The following is a 26,131-nucleotide window of genomic DNA, read 5'->3' on the forward strand; positions in this document are numbered from 1 at the left end:
TGATACATTTCAGAATTAGAATTTCGATTATTTAAAAAACTTGAATTGAATTTAAACTATTCCCTCGACGAATTACACTAAGATGAACTCGAAATTCGAAAATTCTAAATTGGAATTCGACCCTTGAAAAAACTGCCCCTTCAAGTATGGAGATTCAAATTATACAGAAAGATTCGTTACTTGTAAAGCTCCAAGTCGCGAGCATTCTGGATAAAAGGTCCCATACCTGTATGTAATTATGAAATAAAGACTGATCAGGATTTAGAGACATTGGTCTGGATTTAAGCCTTATTTTAGGAACCCTGCTGTCCCATCTGTTCGGGTGCCTTATCCTGAGTTATTCAGCACACTGTAATTACAAGATATGATGACAAAGGCATCCTTATGTATCTTTATTAGTGATTGGGCGAATTTGTCCCGTTTCGCAGAACAATTCAGGTCAATTTTGATGCCCGTGTCAATTCTGATGCTTGCGTCAATTTTGATGTGGGCGTTACTGTCAATGGATGTCTGAATAATGTTGACGCATGACGGTTTTGACGCAAGCGACTTTTTCGAGGTGCGTCCCAATTTTTTTGATGCCGGCAAATTTTTGCAGGGGTTTTGTGAATTTATTTGCCTACGGTGAAACATGGAAGTCTGCCGCAAATTCTCACCTGCCGAATTTATCCACTAATCTTTATTAGACTTAAAGGGCGTGTAAAGGAAAAAAATAAAATCCCTTTTTACTTTCTTTAATGAAAAAGAAATCTATCTCCAATATACTTTAATTAAAAAATGTGTCACATTTTTATAAGAAACCTGACTGTATGCAGTGAAATTCTCCCTTCATTTACTGCTGTGGATAGGAATTGTCAGACGGTCCCTAACTGCTGAGCAGGGAAACAATCATACTTATGAACAGCAGGGGGAGCCCCCGCCTTACTTCCCAGCCATGCAGAACTCAAGCAGCTTTGTTTATGACGATCCCTAAGCAGCCCAGACCACACTGAGCATGTGCACAGTCTTAGTCTTGCAAAGATGTTTAACAAAGTTACAAGATGGTGACCCCCTTTAGCCAACTTTGAAAGCATAAATTATTTGTTTGATTAGGCTTATAGTGCAGTAAGTTCATGTTTATATTTAGTATACAAAATACAGCATTTCTAGCCTTATTCTATTTTAGACTTTACATGCCCTTTAATAAGCTCACACCCAAGTGGCTTGGTTTATGAAAGAATAAAATCGATTCTGGACATGTTTCTTTCTCTCAGTCAGTTAAATCTATGTCAGATTGGAATGTGCTTGTAATTATGTAAAAGTAATAGTCAAGTAGTGCTCTGATATATTCAGTCTCTCCCACTTTGGTTCTTAGAAAGCAGCCTCGGGTACTACATGCACATCTTGTGCCTCTCCCCCTCCCTCCCCCAACTTAAAAATGTAAGTGGCATTCTGGCAAAGGAGAAATCAGAAGAATAATACATTCATTATATGGCGACCTGTGTCACGCACCGTGCTCCTCTTTTGTTATGAATGCACTTAAATGACAAGAGGCAGCAACCATGAAAATACTGTAGCTTTACTGTCAGTAATTGAAACTGGCTTGTTCTACTCGAAAGGCGGCCGACCAGTCTGGGTTATGTTTGTTTTATGAAAAAAGATCTTTGAAGGGATTAAGCCTTTCAGTGCTTGATGGGTTGTGCATATAGAAAGAAAGACACAGATATTAAGATTTCATGATGTACCGAAGACAATGATTTTCAGTTTCAACTAGGGTAAGGCCACACGAGAAGATTCGGGGAGATTTTGTCGCCTGGCGACTAATCGCCTCGTCTTTTGCGCGACTATCTCCCCGAACTGCCTCAGCGTTTTTCCCCATAGGTTACAATGCAAAGTCGTCTGCGCTAATGCACACGCGGCGATGCGTTTTCTATAGTCGCCCGAAGTTGCCACAGTGCAAATTCACTGCGAACTTCCTAATTTTGCTACCGGTGAAAAAATGTACGAAACTCGCGTGATAATTTGCCAGTGTCAAAAATTTTTTGAGGCGCCGCCGAAAAGTCGCTCACATCTAAATAGCTGTGCGTCAACACTATTTGAACGCCCATTGACTTTAACATCTGCGTCAAAATTGACGCGGTATAAATTTTCAAGTTTCAAGAATTTTTCGCAAATTTTTAGCCATTTTCCAAATTTCGTGGAAAATTCATGAATTTTTCAGCAAAGTCAAACGGGAGAAATTCGCCCATCACTAGTCCCACAGAGACCACTCTTAGAGGGAACCATAAAGCCATCTCGGGAGTCAAGTATCTCGGGTGCTCAATCCGTTGCTTTCTATGGACATCAATACATCAGTTATGGGTGGTTGCTCAGTGCCAATCCCAGGTGAAATAAAACGTGAAGGATAAACCTCATTCCATATATTCTTTCACACAGATCTTAGAATGAAGCATCCCAAAGACGTCAGATTCATCAGAAGAGCTCTAGTATTCATTTTAACTACTAGGGATGAGCAAATTTATTCACCTGTAGCAAAATTTGTGTTTTCACCAGTAGCAAAAATGTTTGTGAATTTGTTGGTGCTAGAATTTCCTTGTATGGTTTGTTTAGAAAAACATAAGAAATGATGCCAATGGTAGTATAAAAGTTTGGGCACGCATTTAGTTTTACCAAACTTGTACCAGGAAAAAACACCAACAGCAATATTAGATTTTTTTTCCACTAAACCCAGAAAATTGTAGAAAAAATTGCCCGTTAACTCCAAAGCTTTTGCAGACCCAGCAGGGGGGCTGGGGAAAAGGGGGGCCTGTTTCCTCTATAGTGTTATAGGAGCCCATAGAAATATTTTTCTGGAGGGAGGGCCCAGCACGCTGTTGTTATGCCTCTGCTACAGTTCAGTCCATTCATGCAGAACCACTGTTATTTCACCCTCCAGCCTTATTTCCTTTGAACACATGGCAGACCAGACAGAGTCAACACAATAATAAAGGGTAACGCCCCCGAGTTTAAAAATTCAGTGCATTGTATTGTAAAATCAATTCCTCAACCTAGCATTTTTCTTACCGGTTGCAACCAACCATGCTGTGAGCCAGCGACAGAGTTCCCCTGCTTTAATTGGCTGATTCCAGCATCAGACAGCAAATGGCCATTCTCTACTGACACACACAGCATGGTTGGGTAGTTTGAATGTTATGTTGAGAAAGCACACCGATTGTGTCTCAAAATAAATAAATAAATCATGAAATGCATTTGTGAAAAAAAAGATACATATGGGGGCACATTTACTTAGGGTCGAATATCGAGCCCTCGAATATCGAATATCGAAGTCGAAGGATTTACCGCATTCAGTACGTTCGAACGATCGAAGGATTTTAATCCATCGATCGAGCGATTTTCCTTCGATCAAAAAAAGCTAGGAAAGCCTATGGGGACCTTGCCCATAGGCTAACATTGATGCTCGGTAGGTTTGAGGTGGTGAAGTAGGTGACCGAAGTTTTTTTTAAAGAGACAGTACTTCGACTAACGAATGGTCGAATAGTCGAACGATTTTTAGTTCGAAAGGACCAATTTGAAGTCGAAGTCGTAGTCGAAGGTCGAAGTAGCCAATTCGATGGTCGACGTAGCCAAAAAAATACTTTGAAGTATTTTTTATTCCATTCCTTCACTCAAGCTAAGTAAATGTGCCCCTAAGTATACACAACAGAGTGGGTGCATATTTATAACAATGATAGTGCCCCTTTAAGTCTACCAAGTGCACAAACAGGATACAGCATCAAAACAACAAAGTTTTTCTTTTAATTTTGTTGCTCTGCTTCCCACTAAAAACAGATAGCAGAAAGTGCCTGGGGGTGTGAGAACAGATTAAGGAAATATAAATTGGCGAAGTTGTGATTCTGAAGGGAACTTTGGATATTATATTTACCCCATGCTGTTATTCCTTATCACACTTGGATTTTCTACAACTGCTCCATCTGATTTCAAATGATATTTTTTTCCCACTGGGAGATTACACAGTAAGTCGGTTCTCTATATCTGCCGGGTTATATAGCAATATAACGGCTACTGAAACAGACTTGCTCTTTCTTGCTCTGAGCACCACTTTACACAAAAATCTCTCTACATTTTACCCTTAGATCTGGGTTGCAGAATGCTTGCTACTGTATTCCTCTATCAGTTGTAAGAAATGAAATGACCCCATGTCATGAGAGTGATAAAGATCCAATCCTGTTTTTTCCTGTTCTCAGACTAAATGGCAGGAGGAAATCTCACATTTGCCCCATATGGATTATTATTCCCTAAAGACATGGTGACAGATTTACTAAAGAGCGAAGTGGCTAATGCTAGTGACTTTCCGCCAGTGTTGCCACCCGCAGGGACATCGCCAATTCACTAACAGGCACAGGCGTCAATTTGCGAGTGAGCGGGACCGTCGATAGCGGTCATTCGCACTCTAAAACCAGGACGTTACTCCGCAGAATTTTCGCTAGGCACAAATGAATGGTAGCGCTTCTTCGCTATAAAATGCTCGCACTGCCAAAATAACGCTATTGAAAAGTCTCCAGCGTTCGGCGCCCAGGTTTGAGCACACCTGTACCCACATCTTTTTATTTAATATATTATTCATTCTAGTAAAACTAACATTGCTTTTCACAGCGCAGATTATCATATTGACCATATCAACATAAATGAGCCAATGTAAATCCTCTCTACAGAAACACAGTAAGGTTCTTGATTATCATGACTTGATTATCATGACTGGCCAAGGATGTAAAGACAATAAAAATCACTTTCCTTTTTTGATCTTCAGCTAATAAAGTCCATATTATTAGAACACTTGGCCTGTGTGTGACCACATTCATTCATTCCCTTTACCCTACTCTTGTGCTTTCTCATTTATGTTTGGCCACTGCTATGCTCAGTAGATGTGAGTGCCCCCAGAGCTCTAGCAAGAGGATCAGACTGTCAGAGAGTAGTCGTTAATAAGGACACTTTACTTTACAGAAATCTAAAGGGACAACTTACACCTATTTATTTGCCTCACGCCTTTTTTCCAGAGAAAACAACCCCAACCTTGACAGTCTACCCTCATAATTTAAGTCTTCCCTCCCTCTAACCAGTTTAGTTGCACTTAGTCTCTGCACTCTCTCCAGCTCATTTATATCCCTCTTAAGGACTGGAGTCCAAAACTGCCCCCATACTCCAGATGAGGCCTTACCAGGGACCTATAAAGAGGCAGAATTATGTTTTCATCCCTTGAGTTAATTCACTTTTTTATGCATCCAGGATGTGGCATCCTTGCAACAGGATCTTGACAAACTGGCAATCTGGGCAGCTAAGTGGCAAATGAGATTCAATGTTGATAAATGTAAAGTCATGCACCTGGGATGTAAAAATATCCACTTATACCCTTAATGGGACTGCACTAGGCAAATCCATTATGGAAAAGGACCTTGGAGTCCTTGTAGATGATAAACTTGGCTGTAGCAAGCAATGCCAGTCAGCAGCATCAAGGGCAAATAAGGTCTTGAGCTGTATTAAAAGGGGCATAGAGTCACGGGAGGAGGGGGTCATTCTTCCACTGTATAGAGCACTTGTAAGGCCCCATCTAGAATATGCCGTACAGTTTTGGTCTCCATCACTCAAACAGGACATTATTGTATTAGAGAGGGTACAGAGAAGGGCAACTAAGCTGGTAAAAGGTATTGAAAATCTTAGCTATGAGGAAAGACTGGCCAAATTGGGGATGTTCACGCTGGAGAAGAGGCGCTTAAGGGGTGATATGATGACTATGTATAAATATATAAGGGGATCATATAACAATCTCTCTAATGCTTTATTTAACAGTAAGTCTTTCCAGCTGACACAAGGTCACCCATTCCGATTAGAAGAAAAGAGGTTCCGCCTAAATATTCGGAAGGGGTTTTTTACAGTGAGAGCTGTGAAGATGTGGAATTCTCTCCCTGAATCAGTTGTACTGGCTGATGCATTAGATAGCTTTAAGAAGGGGTTGGATGGCTTTTTAGCAAGTAAGGGAATACAGGGTTATGGGAAATAGCTCATAGTCCAAGTTGATCCAGGGACTAGTCCGATTGCCATTTTGGAGTCAGGAAGGAATTTTTCCCCCTCTAAGGCAAATTGGAGAGGCTTCAGATGGGTTTTTTTGCCTTCCTCTGGATCAACTGGCAGATAGGTAGTTAATAAACAAAAAAAAAAAAGGTTGAATTCGATGGACATGTGTCTTTTTTCAACCTTACTTACTATGTTACTATGTTACTATGTAAGACAGAACTTTATTTGCTTTAGTAGCCACAGAATGACACTGCCCAGAATTAGACAACGTGTTATCTACAAAGACCCCTAGATCCTTCTCATTTAAGGAAACTCCCAACACACTGCCATTTAGTGTATAACTTGCTTTTACATTATTTTTGCCAAAGTGCATAACTTGCATTTATCAATATTGAACCTCATTTTCCAGTTTGCTGCCCAGTTTCCCAACTTAGTCAAATCACTTTGCAAAGTGGCAGCATCCTGCATGGAACCTATAGTTCTGCACAATTTAGTATCATCTGCAAAAATAGAAACAGTACTTTCAATGCCCACCTCCAGGTCATTAATAAACAAGTTGAAAAGCAAGGGACCTAGTACAGAGCCCTGCGGTACTCCACTAACAACACTGGTCCAATTAGAAAATGTTCCATTTACCACCACTCTTTGTAGTCTATCTTTTAGCCAGTTCTCTATCCAGGTACAAATACTATGTTCCAGGCCAACATTCCTTAATATAACCCCCACAGTCTCTACAGAAAAAGCCAAAATCTAAGAATAAACATGTCCATCAAGCGCAACCCCTCCAATGATCCCCCAGCACATATATATATACACACAAATACATTAATAGAGTACAAACATACTGTAAATCTTACTGTAGCACTTGAGACTACTGCAGCCATGGATATGATGCTGTCTGAGAAGTTATCCAACACAAAGAAAAGGGTAACAGAACAAATGACTTACCATAGATTTACCAGAAAGGGGTGTTCAAGGCACTGCATGATCTGTAATTCTCTAAAGACATTTCGTACTTCGTCCCTTTCAATGCACTTCTGTTTGTTCATATACTTCATTGCGTACATTACCTTCGAATCCCTCTTTTGCACAATGCAGACCTGCACACAGAGAAGCGCCTATGAGAAATGCTGCAAAACCACCGGTTAATATCCCATTCATGTAAATACAATAAAATATAGCTATGTAATTAGGGAACTATATACAGCTATGGCATCTGTTATCTGGAAACCAGTTATCCAGAAAGCTCCAAATTACAGGAATAGATTTTAATGAAATAATTCTAATTTTTTTAAAAATGATTGCCTTTTTCTCTGTAATAATAAAACAGTACCTTGTACTTGATCCCAACTAAGATATACATAATCTTTGTAGGAGGCCTATTGGGTTATTAATGTTTACATGATTTTCTAGTAGACTTAAAGGGGTGGTTCACCTTTAAGGTAAGGTATAGAGATCCAAATTACAAAAATAACCTTTATCCGGAAACCCCCAGGCCCCAAGCATTCTGGATAACAGGTCCCATATCTGTACATTGTTCGTGCCATTGGTAGTTGTCAGTGGTGGGCTCTCTGGCCTCTGTCTGGCTGCCCATGTTACAGGCAGAAATAAATTGTAGACTTCAGACTGATTTTCAGCCTCTTACAGAGAAGTTGCAAAAACAGTCATGAAACTGTACCCTCCCCCCCCCCAACACACACACTTTAAAAGGATTCTGTCATGATTTTTATGATGTATTTTTAATTTCTAAATTACACTGTTTACACTGCAAATAATTCACTCTACAATATAACATTTCATTCCAGAAGCAACAAGTGTATTTTTGTTAAGTTGTAATATTGGTGTGTAGGTGCATTTCAGGTCATTTTGCCTGGTCATGTGCTTTCAGAAAGAGCCAGCACTTTAGGATGGAACTGCTTTCTGGCAGACTGTTGTTTCTCCTACTCAATGTAACTGAATGTGTCTCAGTGGGACCTGTATTTTACTATTGAGTGCTGTTCTTAGATCTACCAGGCACTGTTATCTTGTGTTAGGGAGCTGTTATCTGGTTACCTTGCCATTGTTCTTTTGTTAGACTGCTGGAGGGAAGGGGTGACATCACTCCAACTTGCAGTACAGCAGGAAAGAGTGACTGAAGTTTATCACAAGTCACATGACTGGGGGCAGCTGGGAAACTGACAATATGTCTAGCCCCATGTCAGATTTCAGAATTAAATATAATTTTGTTTGCTCGTTTGAGGAACAGATTTCAGTGCAGAATTCTGCTGGAGCAGCACTATTAACAGTGGCGGAACTACCGGGGGAGCAGGGGGTGCGAGCGGACCAAGCTATTTTTTGTGTACTTCAACTAGGGAATAGTTCACATTCGATTCGAATTTGAAATTTTTTTTAAAAATTTTAATATCGAAGTTTATCATGTATTGTCCCTTTAAAAATTCGACTTCGACCATTCGGCATCTAAAACCTGCCAAATTGCTGTTTTAGCCTATGGGGGACTTCCTAGAAGCTATTTGGAGTTTTTTTTGGGAAAAACTTTGAATCGAATTCGATCGAATGCACTATTCCTTCGATTCGTACTATTTGAATTCGGCCGAGTACGGACATATTTGATCGAAAACTGACCTATTCGACCAAAAAAAGACAATTTCGGTAGGTCTTTTTGAATTGGAATTTTGAAGTTTTTTCAATTCGAAATTCGACCCTTGATAAATATGCCCCTAAAAGTGTCCACATCAAACAAATTGTATTGATCATATAAATGCCACAATTAATAAAAGCTTCCCAGTTGTATCATACAGTACATTCAATCCCAGCTTCTCTGAACAATGTCACAATGCTGTTATTTCTGGTGACATTAATATACTGATGTTATAGCTATGGTTCTGTTTGCTCTGTCTCTGAAGATCAGGGAATGAATTATAGAGTATGATAATGTAGTAAGGTCAGGAGCTGGGCAAGTGAATCAGGGGCACAGTGCGGGTGAAGGTAGGGACACTTTACAAACATTTCAGTCCCTTGGCATTTACAGCTCACTGAGCTGCTCCCAATTACTTGCAACTGAATACTCAAGTGGAAACTTACACAGACGGGGCAGTTTTAGTTTTAATTCTAACATAAATAAAGGAATGTACTTTCCCCCCACTGAATATGAACTATTTGAAACCTCCAGGGGCCATTAGTACAGTATTTCCACCATTTATATTCTTCCAGCAAATGGGGCAATGCATCAGCTTCCATATTATTAAAATAAAAAACAACCCATTTCTACCAGTAAAGGCCATCCATGATATCCAACCAAAGTAATCATATTAAACTAAATGATAATACCCTCTGCCTTCTCTTCTGCCATTGGTCACCAGGCTTATAGAGTGTATTGTCTAGTTCTTTCTCCATTAGATCCTTAACCTTCCTCGTCTGCCACCAGTCTCTACTGGGACATCTGCTTCAAATAATACTCGTTCCTATATGCCAAGCTTTCTGTCTCTCTATACACATTCATATCTAATCATGTCAGACTGACTGTCTCAATGTTCCATGCTATCCCCCAAAGAAAATATCCATCTATGTTTTTATTATGTCCATCATCTATTACTGTAACAGATATTCAACATTGAATCATATCAACTTTTAACATCCTCATTTGCAAGAATAGAAAGGCTAGATTGGACTTTGCTAAAAAAAAAAAAAAACATCTAAAAAGCCAGCACAGTTCTGGAAAAACATTCTTTGGACAGATGAAACCAAGATCAACCTCTAGCAGAATGATGGCAAGAAAAAAGTATGGAGGAGGCATGGAACAGCTCATGATCCAAAGCATAGCACATGATGTATAAAACATAGCACATGATGTATAAAACATAGCACATGATGTATAAAACATAGCACATGATGTATAAAACATTTGGGAGGCAGTGTGATGGCTTGGGTGTGCATGGCTGCCAGTGGCACTGGGACACTAGTGTTTATCCATCATGTGACACAGGACAAAAGCAGCTGAATTAATTCTGAGGTGTTCTGGAAAAATCCAGAATCTGAAAATTGGCCATCTCAGACCTGTCGAGGTCATGTATAAGTCAATGGGAGATGTCCCTATCCCAATTTGAAGATATCATGGTTCGTGCTGAGTTTCGCCCAATAAGATGATAAATTAGAGGTTTTTGTACAAAACCCCAAAAAAGTGTGCCATTAGGGAAAAAAGTCAAAAAAATCGTACGATTCGGGTTTTAGTATGATTTTTATCTGTTTTTTTCCCCCATACTGATTTATTTTAGTTATTTTATTAATAAATAAGGCAAAATCGGGCATGGGAGTTTGGTTGAGCTTTTTTTATTTTAATTATGAGATAAATTCAGATTTAAGTAAATAACCCCCTAAGTCTTCTAAGACGTCATTGCTGACACAGGTGCCACTATACAATGACATTCGTGACAGTTGTGTGCTTCCTAATTTGTGGCAGCAGTTTGGGGAAGGCTCTTTCCTATTTCAGTGGAAAAAAAGGGCTACACAGAACTGGATTGCTGAGATGGAAGAAAAACAACTTGACTGGCCTGCACAGAGTCCGACTTGATCCCCATCATTAGTTTTTAACCTGACTAATGCTCTTGTAGTTAAATGGATGCAAATCCCAGCAACAATGGTCCAAAATCTAGACTTTAGCCTTCCTTGGAGAGTAGAGGTTTTAAAGCAGAAATTACAAGAAAAACAACGTTATATTAGTTCCCTTGGAAATGGGCTGTTGGATAGGCATGTCCACATACCTTTGGCCATTTAGTGTTTATTACTGAACAATATAATTATATAGTGAATAAAGTACCCCCTATTGTAACAGATAAGGATATTATAAGTTACCGAGGAGTTTCATGACCATATAAAAGTACGAGGCCGAAGGCCGAGTATTTTTATACAGGTCATGGCACTCCAGGGTGACATCTAATATCCTTATATTTTACAGTTTCAGTGAGTCATGTGACAGAAATGACATCAGAACTCACCGTTTATAACTGATGACATCAGAACTCACCGTTTATAAGGATATAATTTACAAGATATTCATAGCTTTTGCGTATTATATTATATATATATTATATCACAATGCGGTGTTGAGTCCTATACCCATTCACTTACAATTTTAAGATTAAGATTGGTGTTGAATGCAAAGCTTACCAAATAAGCAAAATATTAATAAACATGTTAATTAACAAGCTTACCTTTCCAAAACTCCCCTTTCCAATTGCCCGCAATATTTGGAAATGATCGAAGTTAACTGCAAAAAAGAGAAGCATTATAAAAGACATGAAAAACATAGATCATTCTGCAATTCTATGTATTTACCTGTCATAATCTCTCCCCATATAGTTATATTGTATAGACAGAAGCTTTGGCATTTAAATATTAGCGAAGAGAAGGAATAAATCTGACAGAATGGGAACTTTTAGCTTATAAATAGTTTCTGTGGAGATGAAGAGGAAATCGGTTTTCACAGTAATAAAATAGTGAAGCTTTGAAGTCAGCTGGTGGGGAGTTGGGGACGGCCACGCTATGGAATCATTTGCAGAAATCTGAAATGGGTGCCCTCGCAGTATCAATTGGCATATCAGTCAAAACGGTGGGGTTTTTTTACGATCATTTTGAAATATTGGTTTGAAATAAGGGCAGCAGGGCAAGATCATGTTGATGTATGTTACACTTTAACAACACTTTGCTTGGATTGTAGGAAGTTAGGGACCACCGTGTGGGGTTTACCTTGACGTGTTATTGTGGCTTATCCATTTTATGATCATAACTTTGTAACAAAAACCCTGTTTTTTTCTTTTTTAAAACACATGCACTTGCATATTTATTGAATTATTCAGACAGAGGACCAGGGAATGTGCATTGATTAACTGGCCAGGCCAGTAGCACTTCCATTGTACTTAAAGGGATACTGTCATGGGTATCATGTTTTTTTCAAAACACATCAGTTAATAGTGCTGCTCCAGCAGAATTCTGCACTGAAATCAATTTTTCAAAAGATCAAACAGATTTTGTTATATTCAATTTTTAAATCTGACATGGGGCTAAACATATTGTCAATTTCCCAGCTGCCTCCAGCTTAAACCTTAAAGGAATACTGTCATGGGAAAAAAATTTTTTTCAAAATGAATCAGTTAATAGTGCTGCTCCAGTAGAATTCTGCACTGAAATCCATTTCTCAAAAGAGCAAACAGATTTTTTTTATATTCAATTTTGAAATCTGACATGGGGCTAGACATATTGTCAATTTCCCAGCTGCCCCAAGTCATGAGACTTGTGCTCTGATAAACTTAAATCACTCTTTACTGCTGTACTGCAAGTTGGAGTGATATCACCCCCTCCCTTCCCCCACCCCCCAGCAGCCTAACAACAGAACAATGGGCAGTTAACGAGATAGCAGCTCCTTAACACAAGATAACAGCTCCCTGGAAGATCTAAAAACAGCACTTAATAGTAAAAGCCAAGTCCCACTGAGACTGATTCAGTTGCATTAAGTAGGAGAAATAACAGCTTGCTTGAAAGTAATTCCAAGTGCAGGCACAAGTCACATGACTGGCGCAGCTGGGAAACTGACAATATGTCTAGCCCCATGTCAGATTTCAAAATTGAATATAAAAAAAATCAGTTTGCTCTTTTGAGAAATGGATTTCAGTGCAGAATTCTGCTGAAGCAGCACTATTAACTGATGTGTTTTGGAAAAAACATGTTTTTCCATGACAGTATCCATTTAAATATATTATGATATGGCCTTAGGAGAGCACCCACAAGTCCCCTCTTTTACACTTTAACAACACTTTGCTTGGATTCTAGGAAACTACTCTGAATGGGACCTCTTTCCTTTGTTAATATCTGCCTACTTGGTAGTTGCACACAAAGAATTTCTCAAAACAAGGCTTAATAACATCACCACATACACAAATAAATGGATTTTATTAGGAGGCTAAAGTGCTTCTGCATTCACCTTCCTCCATGTGATGCTGCTGTTAAGATGCCCCTCTTGGCAATGGAATGTGGGCTGCAGATCTTTCTTACAGGCAATGATCAACTGTAGAAACCCCCTGATTAAGCCAAGGATTTAAACTATTATGGGCCTATTTAATAACAATCGAATGTCTTTTTTTCCCCACAAATCTCTAAAAATGTGTTTTCTGTAAAACTCTAAAAATCCGATATGTATTTAGTATAAAAACCACAAAAACTCCAATACAAAACTTTGCCAGGTAAAAGTTGTCGAGGGAAGTCAATGGGAGTTGCCCTGACCATTTTTAATCAACTTGGGCTTTTAGGGCAGAGACACACGCTGCTATTTCAGGAGATGTAAATTGCCAGCGGGATGGCACTCGAAATGCTTCATTTTCTGATGTCGCCCAAAGTTGCCTCACGAGGAAACTTCAGGCGACTTTGGAAAGCCTAAGAGATCCGAGTGCCATTCCACCGGAGATTTACGTTCTAGCCGGCAGGAAGGCAGTCCAGGGAGAATAGTCGCCCAGAGAAGAAGCGATTTGACTCCCGAAATAGCAGCGTATGACTCTGCCCTTAGAGGCTTTCTGATTTTTGTTTCGCTAGGAATTAACCTTTAGAGGTTTTTGTTCAGTGTTTTTTTTTTTTTCATTCGTGCTTTTTAAATTCAGAACTTTTAATGGGTTTCGTAACATTAGTAGTTTTAGAGAAAGTGAGTTTAGTCGCGGTTTCATAAACCTCTAAAACCACTAAAATGAGACTGTTGACAAATAGGCCTCTTGTTGTTAGATAATGAAACTCCTATATACTGTAGGAATTATTTATTATGGAGATTATTTAGTAAAAGGGCAAGGTTAGCCTTGGTCCAATAAGCCATAATACCAACTAGACCTGTGACCTGGTTAGTGGCTATTAATTACTATTTATAGGCCAATTTCTCCCATGGAAAGAATAGTCTCCAAACCAACAACTATCTTAAACATCTGTTAGATTTCTCTGCAGGAAAATCTGATGACAGAAACCAAGCCTGGCGATTCTTCTTTGTTGGATAATAGTAAATTAGAGTTTGGATTAATTGCAGTTAAATTAGTATCTATTCTGCATGCACTTTTAGCAGATAAAGGTTCAGGACTCCAATCTCTGATTGCTGGAACTGAATGACCCTTCATCGATTTCAAGCATTGCATCATTTTATGGCTTAGGTCCTCAAATATAAAGAATCAAGTCAACACTACAACATTGTCTGCACTTCTCCTCCTAAATTAGCTTGTCTTCGACTTAAAGGGACACAAGGACTGACCAGTAATGGATCAATGGAAGAATAAAATCACGGACTTCATCAACAGCTGCTTTTTTCTACAATCTCCATTTATAATAATAATAATAAGACTCCTTTTTGGTCAGCCTTTCACTTTCAGGGTTTTAAATATGACTTTACCTGCCATAGACTAGGGGAAGATAGCAGAGGTGCCTGTCTGGGATGTAGCCATTTTGGAAGCCAATATAAAAAAACTTATATTGAGGCTTATTGTATTTATAATCCTAAATCAATGAACTATCAATAATACCTACTTGTTTCTCTTGTCTATGTAAGTCGGTCTTTGTCAGCCAGGCAAGGGGTAATGGTGTGATAGGACCACAGGTTGTCCTACCACATACAAGTATGGGACCTGTTATCCAGAATGCTCAGGACCTGGGGTTTTCCAGATAAGGGATCTTTCTATAATTTAGACCTCCTTACTTATTATAATTTAAACATTAATTAAACCCAATAGGATTATATTATATTATATCTCAGTTGGGATCAAGTAAAAGGTGTAGTTTTATTATTACAGAGTAAAAGGATTTGTTTATAAAATTTCAATTAGTTGATTAGAATTCAGTCTATGGGGCAGATTTACTAAAGGACGAAGTGGCAAAACCTGGCGACAATTCGCCCGCGTTACCACCCGCAGGGATATTGGCAATTTACTAATAGGCGCAGTTGAAAGAGATAGGCGCTAGTGCTCATTCGCACTCTGTCACCAGATGACAATTCTCTCTGCCGAATGGACATTACTCCGCAAATTTACTAAAATGCGGATTTTACTGAACGCTACCTCTTTCGCCAGACTTGCCTTTGCCAGCTCAGACCAGGGGAAGTGCATTGGAGTGTATAGACCTTCCTCAATCTTCTGTTACTTACATCATATTCTGTGAGTGGAAAAAGCTTTAAAGAGTGACAGCCAGCAAAAGTCCTAAATTTTTTTTTTAGGGTAACCGGTTTCCCCCATACAATTTCTAACATATGGAACATTAATTATACACTGGGCTCATATGTAGGGCATTATAACAACTCCATTGTCTTTATTAAGGTTCCCTGGACATGTGTCATTAACAGTGGAAATGTAATGTATTTGCTGCAACATATAACATAAAGACAGCCATTCAACTTTAAATATCCCACCGTATGCAAATTAACCTGAGCGCAAGCCCTGTAGCAAATTTGCGTTAGACAGAAATGAACGCTAGCGTAACTTTGCTTTGAATTGCTCGCATTTGCCAAAGTAATGCTAGCGAAAAATCGCCAGTGTTCGGCAGCCACGACAAAACTCTGCATTTTAGGGAATTAGCGTTGTCTGAGCGAATTTTCGCCTGGCAAAGTGTAGCGCTGGCTGAGAAGCAGCCGCTGGCGACTTTTTGCCGGTTAGTGAATCTGCCCCTATGAGAGATAGCCTTCCTGTAATTTGGAGCTTTTTGGATAACAGGTTTCTGGATGATGGATCCCATACCTGTATAGCCATTGATTCCTTGGGTGCCAAATCTCATTGGCTCAGCCATGTTCCTAGTAATTGTATCTGAGACAAACTCCCAGGCTTGAACAAGAGATATAAGCCTCTCCCTGCTTATTACCCATGATCCTGGCAAGTTTACTAAACTGCCTCTGTATATTGTATAAAAAGAATGGGTTTATCTCCTGATATGGGTTTGGAAGTGATCAAGGATGAGCCCTGGTTCCTCTTCCGCCCACCCTACCCCAATTGCCCCACAGGGTTTTCCTTTCTGGGCATCTCCCCAGGCAATGAACTTGTATCTTCATCAAGCAAAACAAATCAATCAGTTCTACAGCTGATGTCTGCTGGAAACAGCAGGGACACAATTGGACTGAATTGCTGATGATAAAAAAAAAAAGCTCAGTCTCGCCAGTGAGCACCAATATTCCAGCGTATGACTCATAGAAGTCTCAGGTCTGTTCTGCATCTGACACAACTGTTTAGGCTGACAGTTTGTTGTGTATAAATGTTCTCTGTGGGTAAAATTCACAAAGCCTTGACTGGAAATCAAGTTTTACAGAAAACAGAAAACAAAGGAAATGTAACCTATTGCATTAGCCCATTGCCCGTTGCTCTGATGTTTGGTGCCTGCATGAGATATGGAAGCACAACCAGTTAGGAACAATGAGTTTTTTCATCAGAGCCTCAGTTTATAGAGAATGTTACGATGCATGGAATGAATCAGCCAGACAGGGTGTGCATTTCATACAGTATATATAAGGTAATGAATAGCAAGGTGGCTATTCCAGTTTATATAGTGAATAAAGTACCCCTTTTTGTAAAATATAAGGATATTATAATTTACCAAGGAGTTCCATGACCATATATAAGCGTGTTTTTATACAGGTCATGGAACTCCGAGGTGACTTCTAATATCCTCATATTTTGCAAATGGGGGTACTTTATTTATTCTAATACACACGTCTCAGTGAGTCATGTGACAGAAATGACATCACTAAACTCCGATTATAACCAATGACATCACTAGGCACTGTTTATAAGGTATAATTTACAGGATATCCATGGCTTTTGTGTATTATATGTACCGGTATATATACACAAAAGCCATGAATATCTTGTAAATTATTAGGGATGCACCGAATCCAGGATTCGGTTCGGGATTCGGCCAGGATTCGGCCTTTTTCAGCAGGATTCAGATTTGGCTGAATCCTTCTGCCTGGCCGAACCGAATCCGAACCCTAATTTGGATATGCAAATTAGGGGCAGGAGGGAAATCACGTGACTTTTTGTCAGAAAACGAGGAAGTAAAAAATGTTTTCCGCTTCCCACCCCTAATTTGCATATGCAAATTAGGGTTCGGATTCGGTTCGGTATTCGGACGAATTTTTCACAAAGGATTCGGGGGTTCGGCCGAATCCAAAATAGTGGATTCGGTGCATCACTATAAATTATATCCTTATAAACGGTGAGTCATCAGTTATAAACGGTGAATAGTGATGTCATTAGTTATAAACGGTGAGTTCTGATGTCATTTTTGTCACATGATTCACTGAAACTTGTGTATTATAATAAATAAAGTACCCCCTTTATAGCATTCTAGCTTGCACTATTGTGGCTAATCTATTGGCAATAAAATGCCTCTGTAGCTTTCCTTCTCCTTTAAAAAAGTATTTCCTTTTTCTCTGTAATAATAAAACAGTAGCTTGTACTTGTTCCCAACTAAAATATAATTAATCCTTATTGGAGGCAAAACCAGCCTATTGGGTTTATTTAATGTTTACATGATTTTCTAGTGGACTTTAGGTATATGAAGATCTAAATTACGGAAAGATCCATTATCCGGAAAACCCCAGGTCCCGAGCATTCTGGAAAACGGGTCCCATACCTGTACTGCCATTGGTGGGTTTTCTCACATTTTTCCTATGTGAAAAAATGTGGGTTTTGTTGTTGAAACAAAATGCATGACAAAATTCTAGTACACTCTATGTATATGAAGATACATATGGTGGAATCTCCTAGCTATATTAAGAAAAGTAACAGAAACTCCAGAAGGTAAAAGGAAAGAATCACAGTAAATGTATTTGCTCTAGGGATGCCCAGAATAGGGGTGGGAAGGGGAAAACATTTTTTACTTCCTTGTTTTGTGACAAAAAGTCATGCGATTTCCCTCCCCATTTGGATTTGGTTCGGCTGGACAGGAGGATTCCGTTGAATCCTGCTGAAAAAGGCTGAATCCTAATCCCGAACCGAATTCTGGATTCGGTGCATCCCTAATATGCTCCCAAAAGTCTATCCCGTTCTGTTCTATGCACTGCTGGTTCTGATCTTTGAAACAATGAAGCAGAATCCAACTGATTAACGCTCCTTAAAAAGCATGCAGAGCATTGTAAAAATATTGCCTTTAAATTAAAATAAAAAATCAGCCTAAATAAATTCTAAATGCTGTAAAATCCAATTTATTTTTCTGAATGGTTTTATTTACTGATAGAAGCCAGTACGGCAGGACATAAAACACAACTGTTCAGCCTGTTTATTTACTGTTATGATTATTTTCTCAGCAGCTTATCTAGAAAAACATCATTAATTAAGCAACACATTTTATACACCGAGCTCTGTAGTCACCACCATGACACCGGCTTCAGAAGAAACTTTAAGCGCCTTAGGTTGTTGGAGAACATCATTAAATTAGAAGTCGACGTGGCTCTGACATGTTTTTCTTGATAAAAAAATGTGTTTCGTTCCAGTGCACTTATAATAAGTCTGTTGCAATTTTCGCCATTGATAGTTCAATAGCAGCGGCTCAATTGAATTAAGTCCATATGATCTTCCCACGCAACACAAGGAGCTTAATCCATAATGCTTGTTATTGGCAGTGCTTTCATTTCCAGCCATAATTTGTCTAGGTGAGCGAATAAATAACCCATCGACAATGTTCAACTGAATGTACAAATTAGCCAAACTTTGGATATCTGGGGGTGCAAATCAACGTTCCCTCTAATTTCTTCTGGGCTATGTGCGCAATTGGGTGCATGGACTGGCGTTTTGCTGGTGGTCGACCACTAACTGTAGCAAATTATTTCTCTAAAATGTAATTAGGATTTACACATTCTTGGAAATCTTTTGTCAAAAAGTAGTATTTTTATAACGTTTAACTCAGGCCCATAGGAAATGCCCCGAAACCCCAAATGGTAACAATGGTGCTTTGTATGAAACAGTAGGGAACATGTCATGAAAAAAAACCATGTCATGAGTTAGTCACTGAAAAGAGAATTGTCTTTTCTCTCACTCTTTGTCCTAAGGGACCTTAATCAGTGAAAAATCTGATATTTCTGTTGGCGGCCCATTATAGATCCCCTCATGAAGCCACTGGTGGAACTCAGGGTAGTGCTGTTCAAGCTGGCAATATATGATATCAAAACCCTTTATCGGTGTGTGTGTGTGTCCTACTACCATCAGATGTAGATGTTCCTTTCATTTACTAAACACAAATCCCACTTACCCCACAACTATCATGGCAGTTCCAGCTCCAGTTCAGATGTTATTACTATCCCTACACTCCATGGTGAGTTTCTGAATTCATGCTGGGTAGTTTTTTCTGCTGACCAAAATATTGATACGGGTATAGGACCTGTTATCCAGAATGCTCGGGACCTGGGGTTTAATGGATAAAGGATCTTTCTGTAATTTTGGATACCTTAAGTCTACTAGAAAATCATTTAAATATTAAATAAACCCAGTAGGCTGGTTTTGCTTCCAATATGGATTAATTATATCTTAGTTGGGATCAAGTACAATGTACTGTTTTATTATTACAGAGAAAAAGCAAATCATTACTATGATTATTTAGAAAAAAAATTGAGTCTATGGGAGATGGCCATCCAGGAATTTTGAGCTTTCTGGATAATGGGTTTCCAGATAATGGATCCAATACCTGTAGTGTAATATAGAGAAAGAAGGAGACAATGCAGCTATAACTGTGGCTCTTGCATTTGGTAGTGTAAACTCATCATTCCCATGACGAAAAGGTAACTGGCCACATTCTGTGATTTCACATTGGTTTTCTGCAGTTGCAGCCCCTGAATGTCCAAAGCAGGAAGCGCTTTCACTACTGAGCGTGATAAAAGGCTGAGTCCAGGACTGAAACGTTGCAATTTGTCGTAAACCAAAGCCAAATGTTGACAATAAAGGCTTTTTAAAATTGTTTCATGGATGGTGCTGTGTCATATATATTGGTGACTGGACAATGAGTCACGGGCACCAGATTCGAAGAAAAATTGGAGAAACTGATGAGTGCTGACTACATTATATAGCTTCCTCACTACTGCCCTATGACAGGGCTTAATCCAATCAGTATGTGTACACCACCATGGAATAGACTGCAGAACTTACACTCTTACACAAATTTCCCTAACAGTCGTAATACTGTGAGCAGGGAACTATAGTCATAGGAAGAGAGTCCTCCACTGAATTTAGAACATTACCCAGTGGATTGTCAAATGGTGGGATTATATTCACTACAGATGTCTTCAACACCTTAGCTGAAAGTCTATTCCGGTTCTTCAGAAAAATGTTTGGGGTGATCACTGGGTTATGTACAAACAGAAGTGAGGCAAGAGGAGATACAGACACTGAGGGCAGGGGCAGAGCTGTTGATCAAAGTCTATGAAAAGGTTTATGCAATTATTTGTATGGGCTACAGAACCATTCTCTGTGTTATAACTGTTATGCTACCAAATGGGCTAGGGGGGGCGGAGGATACTACGTGAATCCCCCGTGGTGATTGGATTAATAACAAATTGTTATAATTGTTAAAAGATATATGATATTGTGTCAGGAGTCATATGGGTGTAAGCAGGCCCGGACTGGCAATCTGTGGGTTCTGGCAAATGCCAGAGGGGCTGCTATAAGGTGCCATAGAAAGTCATTATTTAGTGGGCTGGTGATGGTTGTTTGGGCCTTTGTGTGGACTGATTGGGCCTCTGTGTACCTGAAATGCCAGGGCCTATTTTAATTCTCAGTCCGGACCTGGGTGTAAGTGATCTGGGAATAACAAGTTTCTCCTGATTCATTTCAGAGTGGGTTTATTGAGACCAACAGGAGACCCCACACACAAAATCCACAAACTCATCCTCTCCAGTATTTTGGTTCCTTTTTCTCTCCTGCTGCTTTTCCATCATCTTTTTTAATTTCTCTCCTTCCCCTCCACTTCTGTTCTTCCCAGTCATTTGGTATTACTCTCCTTCATTATACTTTGTCTCATCTCTGTATAAGTCTGGTCTTGTCTCTGTCTATTCTAAACCTCCTCACTTTTTTCAACCCATCTGCTTTTCTTCTTTCCTTCCCATTATTCTCTCTATTCCTTGGTATTTCCCAGTCCCTTTTCTCCAATCCCATCCACCTGAATATATTCTGTCTCTGCCTGCCTAGACCCTCAAATGCTTTAACAAAGGGCATACTAACTAACAAGGTGCTATAACTCATGGGACCCGATCACAATTTAAATGTGTCACATAAGTTATAGGGGCCCCTGATATCTTAGTTATCCAATGGCATGAAGAGTTTCTTAGCTTTCTGTTGATAGCAAAGCATAGGAACATCAAACAAAGACCTTGCAGCAATAACAGTAACTATAAAGATGACAATGACAACAATGATATTTCAGACAGACGCACATTACACAGGTTAATGGACCAGATTATAGTAGTGGCAACATTCAGAACTCTAAGGGGTATATTTATCAAAAAGTGAAGTTAGAGATCACCACAGTCCTTTAGAGTGAAATTCCCCCACTCTCCATTCATTTCTATGGGATTTTTAATGGGTGAAAGTGAAAGTTCACCCATTGATAAATACACCTTTCAAAATCCCATAGAAATGAATGGAGAGTGGGGGAATTTCACTCTAAAGGACTGTGGTGATCTCTAACTTCACTCTTTGATAAATATACCCCTAAGGAGGAACAGATATGTTTAGTGCTACTTGTACATATCCAAAACCTGGGTATGTTACTATAATTAGTTAAGTTTCGTTTACAATATTTGTCATATGACCATTATGAGTCTGTGGGATGATTGCTTCCTGGAAGATCTGACCACTACTCCCTTCCTACAAATGAAACAGCATTCCAGTCATGCTTTTTGGCAGTTCTGTGATAGAATGACAACCCAGCGTGAGAAAATGCTGACACCAAATCAATGATCCTCTACGTGGGGGAGATTTATAAATGGAGGGAAGAGTCCTCTAGTAATTTCCTGCCTCAGGGCAAAAAATGTATCTCTTCATGCTACAGTGTTTTATTCAGTAGTCTGGGGTTCCGGAGTCCCTTCATAAATCACACTGCATGAGACGCTTTCTTGTGAATGGAAGTCTTGCAATTCATATAAGTTTGCAAGGTTTGAGACCAGCCTTAAGACCAGACATTGTCATTACTGTTACTTTAAAGCTTATATGGCAATGGCAGTTGATATGTAGCAATATTTAGGAACATGCATGGTTTAAGGGGATCTGAACCTGGGGCGATGCTGCAAGATGATCAGTCTTTAATAAATCAATCTCTCTCTTTGTCCATTCAAACACTGAATAAGTGGTCTTTGCAAATAGCCAGCAGTGTGAGCTGACAAGCAATAAAACCCATTTTCTGCTCCCTGGAGCTTTAGGGCTGCATTAGGCAGTGGTGCTCAGAAACATCTGCCAGCTAATTTCTTTTTTAAGGAGAAGTATACCTTCCCATTCATTTTCTGTGTTGTGCAGACAGAAGGAAATATTAGCAAGGGCCATTTTTATCCACCCGAAATGTAACCAACATGTGAATCTCAGTCATGTGAGCTTCATCTGATTATTGTTCAGAGCTAACCAGGGATTTGGGGCGGCTGTGTAATAAGCTATTTCAGTCTTGGCTCGCTGAAACAGGTAATCCGTATTACAAGGCTTACTTGACCTTTCTAGTAATCCTCGAGGAAGGCAATGCAGTGAAACGGCATCGAAATACATTTGTCCAACTCTTTCTTTATTTCTTTTGCCCTTAATTACAATTGAAAAAAAAAAATCAATATGGATACAGACGGGTATTTTTGCCGCTTAGGATCCCCCCTGCTAGCTAAAAGTAGAATTGCTTGCCTTACTGTACAGTGTGTATATATATATATATATATATATATATATATATATATATATATATATATATCACTATGACATATCTATATAGTTTGGTAAATATGTATGGACATGCTAGAATATACACAATGTGCCAGAATAATTGTGAGCTCTGCAAGTGCCTGCTTTATGGGCACAACATGCAGAACCCCAAATTCTGCCAGTTATATGGCACTAATTAGCAGCCATGCAATGAAATGCACATCTGTTGAAACATAAAGTGCAGGGAAACTCTTGTTAGATGCATCATTAAATGTAGCTTAATACGGATGAGAAAAAAAGAGTCTTTTCATGTGTGTTTACACTTCGGGAAGGAAAGTCCTCAGTTACAGAGATAATAAGGTTGGACAAATCAGATAAAATTGTAGGAAAGGGCAATGTAATCCCCTTCATCTCCTTGGAGGGTTTCAGTTGCACTTGCTGGAAATTGTAATTTAGCAACAGCCGGGGGGTTGGTTGACAGAGCTCATCGGTCACATCTACCTGACTATCATATTTCTAAGCTTCAATATCTGAAAAGGCAGAACCTTGTTTGCGAGACAAACTTGGGGGTTCTCCTGTGCAACCCCCCTCTTTCAAGTTCTGCAGGTGGCATCACAGGGGCAAGCACAGCGCTGCACAATATGCTCGCGCTCTAAAAATACATGTTATTAGTAACAACAATAATAATATAAGGTACTTGAAGCTCTGCAGTAACCCAGCACCCTGCTGCAGTACTTTCACCATGTCCAAGAAATGAAAGAAGAAGGCTATGCTGATGGTGAATGGATGTAATGTTTGGCTTGCATGGGGTGCATATAGTGCTACTGGTTATGAGCAAAATACCTAATACTGTTTAAAAAAAAAACCTTAAGGTTCAGCTGGGCACTGTTTTTCCTTTGGTTGCATATTTAAGTGCACATAATTCCACCACTTGATTAGTGTCCCTTCCACCAGCCAGTTGCATAAACTGATCTAGAGATATTGGCTTTCACTACTAGCTATGAGAACGTGAATGCACAACCATTACCCCTTCCAACTATTTTTACATCATTAAGTACATAGGCAACTAACTTTATATAGGAGACGTTGTGTGTGTGTGTGCTTGTGTTTGTGTTTGTACATATCGTTATATACGGAGAGAAAGAAGAGACAGAGAGAGGGACAGAGAGTGCTCTAGAATGTAAGCTCTCATCTGTTCAGGCTGTTTCAATAAGTATTTCTTGCACTTATTTGCACTTAAAATTGGCTTTCACTACTAGCTGTGAGTACCTGAATGCAGACCCATTACCCCTTCCAACTATTTTTATATCATTAAGCACATTGGCTAACTAACTTTCTTTATGAGAAGTTCTTGTGTGTCTGTGAATGTGCTTATGTGTGCATATCTTTACATATGGAAAGAGAAAAAGAGGGACAGATCGTGCTCTAGAATGTAAGCTCTGATCCATAAGGCAACCTTCAGGCTGTGTAGCCTATGAGTAAGTGCCCCGTTGGCACGAAATGCGTTAGACTAAACATGTACTAATAAACATTCTTGATTTTTACAATAATTTTTGCTACTGTATTTGCTAATCATGGGTCTCTATCAATGATTTTTGAATAAAGCTTCAGGCTGTATTTCTTGGTGTTGTATTTGTATTTATGGCTGGTATGTAGCCTTGGCTGTGCACAGCTGAAGAATGCTTGACAATAAAGGATTCAGAAAGAAGAGAGAGTACCTTTAGATGATATTAAAGAAACAAGTAGGATAAGTGCCTTTTGAAAAAAAAAACACACAGGTTGCATAAACACAATGAAGCAATAAGAGAGAATTGTGATGCACTTTTGTAACAGGAGAGCAATGTACATGTGATGATGAGAGCTGTGCACACTTGTCTGATGAGATTCCATTGTGATACACTTATGTGCACTTGTGTGATAAAAGAGGAATGTGATATTTCTGTTGTGATTATAAGAATGTAACACGTGTGTGATTGTGTGTAATAGAGAGTACAATGCACGTGTGTGAGTGAGCAGTGACAATGCCTAGAGACAATGGGGGTTACTATTACTACAGGGAGGATTCAGTACCAGCGAGAGCGGACAGCTCCTTACCTTCTTCATTCTCGTCAAACACCGGAGCCTTGTGCGAGTGGTTAGCGCCCATAATAGTGCGCAGAGCTCTCAGCATTCCCAGTAACGCAAACAGTTGTAGGGCGAGGAAGGGACCCCGGCGGCATCTCAGGGGAGACAAAGACAGCGGAGCATTGCGCTTTATTCCCGATGTGTATCAGTCACGTTGTGGCTTCCAGGCTGAGGAAGAGCAAAGACTCGTGGATGTGTCCGTCCATTCTCTTATTAGTCCCCTAAATCCTCCTCTTCACTCCCAGCAGCATCAGCAGCATCAGCGGATATGTGTCTGTCCTGTTACTGGTGTTGGTCTGGGGAAATCCTGCGCCTCCTACACAAAGACAAGTCCCCCATCTCCCCCGTGACAGGCGGAAGCAGCAGTAGCAGCGCTCCCTCTCCAAATGGCTCTGCATCGCACCGACATCGCACGGAAATCTGCTGAAAAGGGGAGTGTGCGAGGCAGAGGGGGAGGAGGCGGTGGTTTTGGTAAAAAACTGGATAGTTCAATCACCCTCGGCTGTTTCTCATAGTGGGCAGCAGAGCCACTGGTCCAACCTGTTGTATTGCAACTCCCAGCATCTTCATTTAGTCGGGCACGTCGGGAGTTGTGGTTGCACGTGCCCCTTCCTACATAATTAGAGAACTGAGCGTATTTACACAGCTAGATACATTGCAATGCCACATATATACAGCAAAAGAACAGCAGAAAGGAAATTTGGATTGAAGCCAGTGTCACCGGGACACCAGAGGGCAACCAAAAAATCTTGGACCAGTGGCCCACCAAAAACTCTTAGACCAGGGGCTCACCAAAAAATCTTAAGGTGGCCATAGACTCAAAGATCCGCTCGTTTGGCGACATCGCCAAACAAGCGGATCTTGCACTGATATGCCACTAACGCCATGGCTATATCGGGGGTAATTCGAACGTTCGGCCGTATGGCTGAACGATCGAACTACGATGTGCCAAGGGGCTCCGACGGGTCGGACGGTTAAAAATCAAACCTTCCTGATCGATATCGTGGCTAGATATCGATCGGGAAGACCCGTCGGAAGCCCCCATACACGGGCAGATAAGCTGTCAAATTGGTCCAAAC

The 26,131-nt window shown here is 39.8% G+C and overlaps 1 protein-coding gene across 1 annotated transcript in view; it reads right to left on the reverse strand.

Moving 5' to 3' along the window:
* Window positions 1-25,670, reverse strand: part of stk32b.L (serine/threonine kinase 32B L homeolog) — a 107,635-nt gene extending 81,965 nt beyond the window's left edge. The window contains exons 1-3 of the mRNA XM_018228591.2: window positions 25,023-25,670; window positions 11,256-11,311; window positions 6,997-7,148 (exon numbers count right to left, since the gene is read on the reverse strand). Coding sequence (XP_018084080.1) covers window positions 6,997-7,148; window positions 11,256-11,311; window positions 25,023-25,098 — 284 coding nt within the window. The 5' untranslated portion in view covers window positions 25,099-25,670. The remainder of the gene's footprint in view (window positions 1-6,996; window positions 7,149-11,255; window positions 11,312-25,022) is intronic.
* Window positions 25,671-26,131: the final 461 nt, after the last annotated feature.

Source organism: Xenopus laevis, chromosome 1L (genome assembly GCF_017654675.1).
Source record: "Xenopus laevis strain J_2021 chromosome 1L, Xenopus_laevis_v10.1, whole genome shotgun sequence".
NCBI classification, from domain to species: Eukaryota; Metazoa; Chordata; class Amphibia; order Anura; family Pipidae; genus Xenopus; species Xenopus laevis.